The sequence below is a fragment of the Petromyzon marinus genome, unplaced genomic scaffold (assembly GCF_048934315.1).
Source record: "Petromyzon marinus isolate PM22_M1 ecotype Great Lakes invasive population unplaced genomic scaffold, UKy_Petmar_22M1.pri1.0 PM_Scaffold_249, whole genome shotgun sequence".
Taxonomy (NCBI): domain Eukaryota; kingdom Metazoa; phylum Chordata; class Hyperoartia; order Petromyzontiformes; family Petromyzontidae; genus Petromyzon; species Petromyzon marinus.
In genome coordinates, this window is record NW_027423223.1 from 25,429 (window position 1) to 36,893 (window position 11,465).

Here is an 11,465-nt window from a genome sequence, read left to right on the forward strand (position 1 = left end):
AGAGACCTACAATCCCACCCTCCCTACAATCCCACCCCCCTACAATCCCACCCTCCCTACAATCCCACCCTCCCTACAATCCCACCCTCCCTACAATCCCATCCTGCCTACAATCCCATCCTCCCTACAATCCCACCCCCCCTACAACCCCACCCCCCCTACAATCCCACCCTCCCTACAATCCCACCCTCCCTACAATCCCATCCTCCCTACAATCCCACCCTCCCTACAATCCCACCCTCCCTACAATCCCACCCCCCCCTACAATCCCATCCCCCCTACAATCCCATACCCCCTACAATCCCATCCTGCCTACAATCCCATCCCCCCTACAATCCCACCCTCCCTACAATCCCATCCCACCTACAATCCCATACCCCCTACAATCCCACCCTCCCTACAATCCCACCCTCCCTACAATCCCACCCTCCCTACAATCCCATCCTACAATCCCATCCTCCCTACAATCCCACCCTCCCTACAATCCCATCCTACAATCCCATCCTACAATCCCATCCTCCCTACAATCCCACCCTCCCTACAATCCCACCCCCCTACAATCCCATCCCCCTACAATCCCACCCTACAACCCCCCCCTTACAATCCCATCCCCCTACAATCCCACCCTACAACCCCCTCCCTACAATCCCATCCCCCTACAATCCCACCCTACAACCCCCCCCCCCTACAATCCCATACCCCCTACAATCCCACCCTCCCTACAATCCCACCCCCCTACAATCCCACCCTCCCTACAATCCCACCCTCCCTACAATCCCATCCCGCCTACAATCCCATCCCCCCTACAATCCCACCCTCCCTACAATCCCATCCTACAATCCCATCCTCCCTACAATCCCACCCTCCCTACAATCCCACCCTCCCTACAATCCCATCCCCCTACAATCCCATCCTGCCTACAACCCCACCCTCCCTACAATCCCACCCTCCCTACAATCCCATCCCCCTACAATCCCACCCTACAACCCCCCCCCTACAATCCCATACCCCCTACAATCCCACCCTCCCTACAATCCCATCCTCCCTACAATCCCACCCTCCCTACAATCCCACCCCCCTACAATCCCATCCCCCTACAATCCCACCCTTCACCCCCCCCTACAATCCCATCCCCCTACAATCCCACCCTACAACCCCCTCCCTACAATCCCATCCCCCTACAATCCCACCCTACAACCCCCCCCTACAATCCCATACCCCCTACAATCCCACACCCCCTACAATCCCACCCTCCCTACAATCCCACCCTCCCTACAATCCCACCCTCCCTACAATCCCACCCTCCCTACAATCCCATCCCCCTACAATCCCACCCTACAACCCCCTCCCTACAATCCCATCCCCCTACAATCCCACCCTACAACCCCCCCCTACAATCCCATACCCCCTACAATCCCACACCCCCTACAATCCCACCCTCCCTACAATCCCACCCTCCCTACAATCCCATACCCCCTACAATCCCACCCTCCCTACAATCCCATCCCCCTACAATCCCATCCTGCCTACAATCCTCTACCCCCCCTACAATCCCACCCCACCTACAATCCCCTACCCCCCCTACAATCCCATCCTCCCTACAATCCCACCCCCCCTACAATCCTCTACCCCCCCTACAATCCCACCCTCCCTACAATCCCACCCCCCCTACAATCCCCTACCCCCCCTACAATCCCATACCCCCTACAATCCCACCCTCCCTTCAATCCCACCCTCCCTACAATCCCACCCTCCCTACAATCCCATCCTACAATCCCATCCTCCCTACAATCCCACCCTCCCTACAATCCCATCCTACAATCCCATCCTCCCTACAATCCCACCCTCCCTACAATCCCACCCCCCCTACAATCCCATCCCCCTACAATCCCACCCTACAACCCCCCCCTTACAATCCCATCCCCCTACAATCCCACCCTACAACCCCCTCCCTACAATCCCATCCCCCTACAATCCCACCCTACAACCCCCCCCTACAATCCCATACCCCCTACAATCCCACCCTCCCTACAATCCCACCCCCCTACAATCCCACCCTCCCTACAATCCCACCCTCCCTACAATCCCATCCCGCCTACAATCCCATCCCCCCTACAATCCCACCCTCCCTACAATCCCATCCTACAATCCCATCCTCCCTACAATCCCACCCTCCCTACAATCCCACCCTCCCTACAATCCCATCCCCCTACAATCCCATCCTGCCTACAATCCCACCCTCCCTACAATCCCACCCTCCCTACAATCTCATCCCCCTACAATCCCACCCTACAACCCCCCCCCCTACAATCCCATTCCCCCTACAATCCCACCCTCCCTACAATCCCATCCTCCCTACAATCCCACCCTCCCTACAATCCCACCCCCCTACAATCCCATCCCCCTACAATCCTACCCTACACCCCCCCCCTACAATCCTATCCCCCTACAATCCCACCCTACAACCCCCTCCCTACAATCCCATCCCCCTACAATCCCACCCTACAACCCCACCAACAATCCCATACCCCCTACAATCCCACACCCCCTACAATCCCACCCTCCCTACAATCCCACCCTCCCTACAATCCCATACCCCCTACAATCCCACCCTCCCTACAATCCCACCCTCCCTACAATCCCACCCTCCCTACAATCCCATCCCCCTACAATCCCACCCTACACCCCCCCCCCTACAATCCCATCCCCCTACAATCCCACCCTACAACCCCCTCCCTACAATCCCATCCCCCTACAATCCCACCCTACAACCCCCCCCTACAATCCCATACCCCCTACAATCCCACACCCCCTACAATCCCACCCTCCCTACAATCCCACCCTCCCTACAATCCCATACCCCCTACAATCCCACCCTCCCTACAATCCCATCCCCCTACAATCCCATCCTGCCTACAATCCTCTACCCCCCCTACAATCCCACCCCCCCTACAATCCCCTACCCCCCCTACAATCCCATCCTCCCTACAATCCCACCCCCCCTACAATCCTCTACCCCCCCTACAATCCCACCCTCCCTACAATCCCACCCCCCCTACAATCCCCTACCCCCCCTACAATCCCATACCCCCTACAATTCCACCCTCCCTTCAATCCCACCCTCCCTACAATCCCATCTTCCCTACAATCCCATACCCCCTACAATCCCATCCCCCTACAATCCCATCCTGCCTACAATGCCATCCTGCACGCCCTGAAGCAAGCAGCACTTGCCCCGCCGTCGCGTGCTGGGCTACACGGGGGACCTTTGTCTTTGTTTGCGAGGAAGTTCTCCCCAGGAGATGGAGGCTTGGCTCTCGGACCTGGACCAGGCGATTTGTCACGCGAAGAGGAGTGGTGGAGGAGGAGGAGGTGGAGGAGGTGGAGGAGGTGGAGAGGGGATTGTGATGGAGAGTAGGTCCCGTTGCGAGCATCATCATCATCATCAACAGCAGCGCCATCTTCGACACCATCAACATTATCATCATGATGAACATAAACATCAACAACATCTTGATTTAAAGCTTTTCGTGACTGCAGTAATTCATATTCTTAACTCTTTCGGTAAAGTCACGTTGAAGGGAAACAATAAAATAATAAAATATATTTAAAACAATAAAAAATTCTCACGACGTTTCGACCATAACAAACGGTCGTCATCAGGTGTGTCGGTTTGCATTAATTGTTTTATTTTTAAACGGTGTATTTATTTATAAAAAACGTTAGCGTCACGCGCAGCGATTTGGCAGTTTACCCAGGACTAGTCCATCTATATTTTGAAAAGAGGAGGGGGGAGACGAAATTTTTTATAATGTATGCTGTCTGAAAGCCACTGTAAGCGTGAACAATCAATTAAGACCCGAAATGGTTTATCAAATCTTTACAATGATTGCTAAGCCAGAATCCATCTTCTCGGTTGAAATTGTCTCTGTGCTTGTATATGCGGATAGCCTCATGAACGAATCTCTCATGGTAGCCAGATGGCTTACAAAGAAACAACATCAACACCATCAACATCATCATGATGAACATGAACATCAGCAACATCGTCATCATCGTCGTGATTAACATCAACAACATCTTGATTTAAAGCTTTCGTGACTGCAGTAATTCATATTCTTAGTTTTTTCGGTAAAGTCACGTTGAAGAGAAACAACAAAATAATAAAATATATATAAAACAATATATTATATATATATATTTATATTTGTTTTTACTTTACCGAAAAAAACTAAGAATATGAATATCAACAACATCGTTGACATCATCAACAATGTCCTCGACACAAGCAGCACCATCAACATCAGCAGCATCATCACGTGATGACGATTTGCACGCTCGGCTAAGTTGCGGTGTGAAAAAAGTTCAACATACATAATGCACACGTGTTGTTGATGTGTCCGTGCGTGCGTGTGTGTGCGTGTGTACCTGTGTGTGTGTGTGGGGAGCGGTAGTGTAGTGGTTAGCGCTACGCTGCGCTACGAACCCGGAAATCCGTGTTCGATTCCCGCCCACCTAGGTCGAGCCAGCCTCAAATGAGTACCTGGTGTAGCGGTGTGTAGTAAACATCGCCACTGGGGGAGACAAAGGCGGCCGGGCGTGGTGTTGGCCACCCACTCCCTCGTGTGCCACGGTGCCGGTAGCCTTCATAGGTGCTGCTCGCTTAACAGCACTTGCCCCTGCAGTCTGTTAGAGGCTACACGGGGGGCCTTTGTGTGCGGGGAGCGGTGGCGCAGTGGTGAGCACACCGCACTACAAACCCAGCGACCCGAGTTCGATTCCCACTCACGGCCACCAACACCACCGGTGACGATTATCTGAACCGGTCCTGGGCCTCCCCTAGTTCGACCCAGTACCTGGTGCGGTGTGTATTAAACATCGCCACTGGGGGAGACAAAGGCGGCCGGGCGTGGTGCTGACTCCACAACGCCCTCGGTTACCAAAGTGCCGGTAGCCTTTATAGGTGCTGCTCGCTAACAGCACTTGCCCCTACAGTCTGCTGAGGCTACAAGGGGGACCTTTGTCTGTACATGTGCGTGCGTGGAGGTGAACTTCCTGCTGCGACAGAGCCGAGACCCAACTCCCTGACCCACGTCTGCTGGCTGCGGGGTCACAGTCTCTCCCTCTGCGACAACCTCATCATGGCCAAGGTAGGGGAACAGGTTGCCTCTCACACGCTGTGCCGTGTCCCCACCGAGTCAGCTGTCTGGTTACCTGCTGTCCCGTGTCCCCACCGAGTCAGCTGTCTGGTTACCTGCTGTCCCGTGTCCCCACAGAGTCAGCTGTCTGGTTACCTGCTGTCCCCACCGAGTCAGCTGTCTGGTTACCTGCTGTCCCGTGTCCCCACAGAGCCAGCTGTCTGGTTACCTGCTGTCCCCACAGAGCCAGCTGTCTGGATACCTGCTGTCTCCACAGAGCCAGCTGTCTGGTTACCTGCTGTCCCCACAGAGCCAGCTGTCTGGTTACCTGCTGTCCCCACAGAGACAGCTGTCTGGTTACCTGCTGTCCCCACAGAGCCAGCTGTCTGGGTACCTGCTGTCCCGTGTCCCCACAGAGCCAGCTGTCTGGTTACCTGCTGTCCCCACAGAGCCAGCTGTCTGGTTACCTGCTGTCCCATGTCCCCACAGAGCCAACTGTCTGGTTACCTGCTGTCCCCACAGAGCCAGCTGTCTGGTTACCTGCTGTCCCGTGTCCCCACAGAGCCAGCTGTCTGGTTACCTGCTGTCCCCACAGAGCCAGCTGTCTGGTTACCTGCTGTCTCCACAGAGTCAGCTGTCTGGTTACCTGCTGTCCCCACAGAGCCAGCTGTCTGGTTACCTGCTGTCTCCACAGAGCCAGCTGTCTGGTTACCTGCTGTCCCCACAGAGCCAGCTGTCTGGTTACCTGCTGTCTCCACAGAGCCAGCTGTCTGGTTACCTGCTGTCCCCACAGAGCCAGCTGTCTGGTTACCTGCTGTCCCCACAGAGTCAGCTGTCTGGTTACCTGCTGTCCCCACAGAGCCAGCTGTCTGGTTACCTGCTGTCCCCACAGAGCCAGCTGTCTGGTTACCTGCTGTCCCCACAGAGCCAGCTGTCTCGTTACCTGCTGTCCCCACAGAGCCAGCTGTCTGGTTACCTGCTGTCCCCACAGAGCCAGCTGTCTGGTTACCTGCTGTCCCCACAGAGCCAGCTGTCTGGTTACCTGCTGTCCCCACAGAGCCAGCTGTCTGGTTACCTGCTGTCCCCACAGAGCCAGCTGTCTGGTTACCTGCTGTCCCCACAGAGCCAGCTGTCTGGTTACCTGCTGTCCCCACAGAGCCAGCTGTCTGGTTACCTGCTGTCCCCACAGAGCCAGCTGTCTGGTTACCTGCTGTCCCCACAGAGCCAGCTGTCTGGTTACCTGCTGTCCCCACAGAGACAGCTGTCTGGTTACCTGCTGTCCCCACAGAGCCAGCTGTCTGGTTACCTGCTGTCCCCACAGAGCCAGCTGTCTGGTTACCTGCTGTCCCCACAGAGCCAGCTGTCTGGTTACCTGCTGTCTCCACAGAGACAGCTGTCTGGTTACCTGCTGTCCCCACAGAGCCAGCTGTCTGGTTACCTGCTGTCCCCACAGAGCCAGCTGTCTGGTTACCTGCTGTCCCCACAGAGCCAGCTGTCTGGTTACCTGCTGTCCCCACAGAGCCAGCTGTCTGGTTACCTGCTACGCAAGTTCAAGATGAGCAGAGGGTGGCAGAAGCTTTGGGTCGTCTTCTCCAACTTCTGTCTCTACTTCTACAAGAACCATCAGGTTGGGAAACCCTCCACCATGGCCCTGGGTCTGGGTGTCTCTGTGTACTTGTTGATGTGCGCCTGCGAGCGTGTGTGTGTGCACGTGTGTGTGTGCACGTGTGTGTGCGTGTGCGTGCGAGCGTGTGTGTACACGTGTGTGTGCACGTGTGTGTACACGTGTGTGTGCACGTGTGTGTACACGTGTGTGTACACGTGTGTGTACACGTGTGTGTGTGTGTGCGCGTGGGGAGCGGTGGGTGTAGTGGTTAGCGCTACGCTGCGCTACGAACCCGGCGACCCGGGTTCGATTCCCGCTCACGGCCAACACCAGTGACGATTATCTGAACCGGTCCTGGGCCTCTCCTAGGTCGACTCGGCCTCAAATGAGTACCCGATGCGGTGGTGTAGTAAACATCGCCACTGGGGGAGACAAAGGCGGCCGGGCGTGGTTGCTGCTGGCCACCCACCCCCTCGTGTTGCCACAGTGCCGGCAGCCTTCATTGGCTGCTGCTGCTGCTGCTGCTGCTACCAAACAGCACTCGGCCCAACAGCGTCAGAGGCCACGCGGTGCGCGTGGTGAACCTTTAATGTCTTTGTGTCCTCGTCGTCGTTGTTCTCATCTTGATTTGAAGCGTTCGCGACTGCAGGAGAACCATGCTCTTCTAAAATCAATCGCGACGTTTCGATCGGCCGACACGGGCGTTGTTGTTTTCGTTGTTTTCGTTGTGCCGTCGTCGTCGTCGTCGTCAAAGGAGGACGCCCCGCTAGCGAGCCTGCCCCTGCTGGGCTACTCGGTGTCTGCGGTGGAGGACGTCGCCGACGCCGACGCCGACACCGGCGACACCGGCGACACCGGCGGCGGCGCCGGCGAGGGGGCGGAGACGGCGGTGCAGCGGGAGGGCGACGACGGCGGGAGATGCGACTTCGTCTTCCGCCTGCGTCTGCGGGCTCACAGCTATCTGTTCCGCGCCGAGGGCCAGTTCACCTTTCAGAGGTGTGACGTGCGGGCAAGCGCCGGGGGGGGAGACAAAGGCGGCCGGGCGCGGTTGCTGGCCACCCCACCACCACCCGTTGCCTCGGTGGCCCGCGATCGCTAATCGCTCTTTAAATCCATTAAAAATGTGACGCTCCAGCGCTGTCCTACCAGACAGTCTCGCCCCCTTCGCCTGATGAAGGCCGCTTGTGTTGTGGCCGAAACGTCGTGAGAATATTATCGCGTTATGTTATTTTAATTTGATCAATTTATTATTTTATTCTCATTCTACGTGGTGGTGACTTTACCGAAAGAACCAAAGAAGATGTAGCTTGTAGTGCCGCACCTATCACCATCGTTAGGGGGGAAGAACGGTGATCCAAACTCCGACCCACCCCCCCCCCCCAGGAACAGGTTTGCACATTTGCTGAGCATTTTCTGTGAGGTCTCGGGGGAGGGGAAATCCCTCAGCCTGGAAGACATCGTGGGGCAAAGTGGGGAGATGACCCTGCTGAGGCTGCGGTGCCTCAAATATTGGAGGAGGAAGTCCACCCCCTGTGAGTGGCTGGCTGAAGTGCCGTCCGTTGAGGAAGTACTGAGAGGGCAATCCAGAGTCTCTGAGACCAGGAAAGGCACCGGGCAGAGATGATCTCCCTAGCGAAATGGTGAATGGCGGTTGTTGTTGTTGTTGTTGTGTGTATAGGTGGGGAGCAGTAGTGTAGTGGTTAGCGCGCTGCGCTACGGACCAGGTAACCCGAGTTCGATTCCCGCTCACGGCCAACGCCAGTGACGATTAACTGAACCGGTCTTGGGCCTCCTCTAGGTCCACTCGGCCTCAAATGAGTACCTGGTTGTGATGTGTAAACATCGCCACTGGGGAGACAAAGGCGGCCGGTCGTGGTGCTGGCCACCCACTACCCCCTCGTGTGTCACAGTGCCGGCGTTCATAGGCTCTCGCTGACAGCACTTGCCCCAACAGTCTGTTCAGGCTACACGGGGGGGTTACCTTTGTCCTTGTACGAACGTGTCCGTGTGTGTCCGTGTGTCTCCGTGTGTGTCCAGGTGGTTGGAAGTCCTGTCCATCTGCAGAGGCCCCACTCGGAGCAGTCTGTGGGACTCACCCCAAGATTGACAACCACGACAACACCTACACCTGAGCGTGGTTCACAACGGCCGTGTCGGAGACGCTGAGACACCACGGCTGAGAGCCTGGGTTCGAGCCCTGGGTCTGGGTGTCTCTCTCTCTCAGGAGGTTCACAATGGCCGTGTCGGAGACACTGAGACACCACGGCTAAGAGCCTGGGTTCGAGCCCTGGGTCTGGGTGTCTCTCTCTCAGGGGGTTCACAATGGCCGTGTCGGAGATGCTGAGACATCACGGCTGAGAGCCTGGGTTCGAGCCCTGGGTCTGGGTGTCTCTCTCTCAGGGGGTTCACAATGGCCGTGTCAGAGACACTGAGAGTCTGGGTTCAAGCCCTAGGTCTGGGTGTCTCTCTCTCTCTCAGGGGGTTCACAATGGCCGTGTCGGAGACACTGAGACATCATGGCTGAGAGCCTGGGTTCGAGCCCTGGGTCTGGGTGTCTCTCTCTCTCTCAGGGGGTTCACAACGGCCGTGTCGGAGACACTGAGAGTCTGGGTTGGAGCCCTGGGTCTGGGTGTCTCTCTCTCTCTCAGGGGGTTCACAATGGCCGTGTCGGAGACACCGAGACATCGTTATGAATCTGGCACGACCATGAACAATCTGACGGAGCTGCTATGAACTCCACAGGAGGTGCGAGCCTGTCCCTCGTGATGCAGCCGGTGGCGCTACACCTCCGAGCTTCCAGACGGGGGCGCCGCGGTGGCTAGGAGATGTTGACTACCTCGCCTGGTATGCGCGGTACCCGATCGTTGACTGAGACGTGAACGGATTGAATCGCTGCATTCACAAAGCGCGCTCGCCTCTCCATATGCAAAGAGTTTGTGCTCGTCTTTTTGCTCCCGTGCTTCGGAAATCTGAAGAGCATCGCTTAGTTTTTGGTAATTGCGGCCACGACTGGTACCGCTACTTCCACCGCGGCATCTCTGGGAGTCTATCTGGCTCTGCTTCATGTGTACATGGGCGCCGTGGTGGGGAGATGTTATCTCCCTCGCCCGGTGTCCAAGGAGGTTCGTGGGTTCGATCCCGACCCTGACGCCTGCAGCTGCTGCTGTATATTTGGAGTCTGCGTCTCTCTCTCTCTCATCATCATCATCACGGTGGCTAGATGTTAACTACCTCGCCTGGTACACAGGAGGTCGTGGGTTCGATCCCGACCCTGACGATGCCTGCTGCTGCTGCTGTATATTTGGAGTCTGCGTCTCTCTCTCTCTCTGTCTCTCTCTCTGTCTCTCCCCGTGGATGTTTGGATTTATTTATCTCCGTGTCCTCCGGTTTCTCCCCTCCACATATTTAGATTCAGCAGCACAACGCGTTCACAGTTATTTGGCTACTGCTGTACATTTCCACACGACGATGATGACGATGATGATGATGATGACGGTGATGGGCCACTACGTCGAGCTACCATTTGTGATCGCCAGGGTCGCTCGTTAAAAAAAATAACCGCCATAGATCAATGTGGCCGTATTACCCGGTAAAGTGAAGCAAAATGAAATCGAGTTTTCTGGTTAATATCGCCATGTCGGGTTCACGATTAGCCAAGCCAGAGTGGTCGAAGCCGGCAGATCTGACCGTTGCGAGTCTCAGGGTCGTCGTCATCATCGTGGTCACGTGGACAATTTTAGCGGCCACATCCTCTGAAGCGTTGACGTTGATTCCAAACGGGGAGGGTAAAAACCGGTGGACCCGGAGAAAAATCCACGCGACCCACCACGGGAAGGGAGAGACGGAGAGACTCGGACTCCAATTATACAGCAGCAGCAGCAGCAGGCGTCGTCAGGGTCGGGATTGAACCCACGACCTCCTGCGTACCAGGCGAGGTAGTCAACATTTCTTAGCCACCCTGATGATGATGATGATGATGATGGGAGAGAGAGAGAGAGAGACGCAGACTCCAAATATACAGCAGCAGGCAGTGTCAGGGTCGGGATCGAACCCATGGCCTCCTGCGTAACGGGCGAGATAGCCTCCCTGATGATGATGATGATATCGAGAGATAGACGGAGATTGGTGGAGAGAGGAGGATATGGTGAAGAGATGGAGAGAGAGAGAGGGGGGGTGGAAAGAGAGATGGATAGAGAGAGGAGAGACGAAGAGTTTACATCAAAGCAAAGCATTTAAAACAAACGAAATGATGAACGAAGCAAAGTGCCGACTACACCGAGCATCTTCTTGATTCCTCTGATCGTAAAAAAAGAGAGACGGAGAGAGAGGTGGAGAGATGGAGAGAGAGAGACGGATAGAGACGGAGGGAGAGAGGAGAAAGAGAGATGGGGGGTAGAGAGAGAGAGAGAGACGGAGGGAGAGATGAGGGAGAGAGACGGGGTGTGGAGAGAGAGACGGGGGGTAGAGAGAGAGACGGAGGGAGAGATGAGGGAGAGAGACAGAGAGAGACGGAGGGAGAGAAACGGGGTGTAGAGAGAGACAGAGAGAGACAGAGGGAGAGAGACGGGGTGTGGAGAGAGAGACGGGGGTAGAGAGAGAGACGGAGGGAGAGATGAGGGAGAGAGACAGAGAGAGACGGAGGGAGAGAGACGGGGTGTGGAGAGAGAGACGGGGGGTAGAGAGAGAGACGGAGGGAGAGATGAGGGAGAGAGACAGAGAGA

At 56.0% G+C, this 11,465-nt stretch overlaps 1 protein-coding gene across 1 annotated transcript in view; it reads left to right on the forward strand.

The window, feature by feature from the left end:
- Nucleotides 1–11,125, forward strand: part of LOC142923008 (uncharacterized) — a 33,635-nt gene extending 22,510 nt beyond the window's left edge. The window contains exons 12-16 of the mRNA XM_076063946.1: nucleotides 3,290–3,414; nucleotides 5,047–5,150; nucleotides 5,350–6,765; nucleotides 7,499–7,740; nucleotides 8,782–11,125. Coding sequence (XP_075920061.1) covers nucleotides 3,290–3,414; nucleotides 5,047–5,150; nucleotides 5,350–6,765; nucleotides 7,499–7,740; nucleotides 8,782–8,851 — 1,957 coding nt within the window. The 3' untranslated portion in view covers nucleotides 8,852–11,125. The remainder of the gene's footprint in view (nucleotides 1–3,289; nucleotides 3,415–5,046; nucleotides 5,151–5,349; nucleotides 6,766–7,498; nucleotides 7,741–8,781) is intronic.
- Nucleotides 11,126–11,465: the final 340 nt, after the last annotated feature.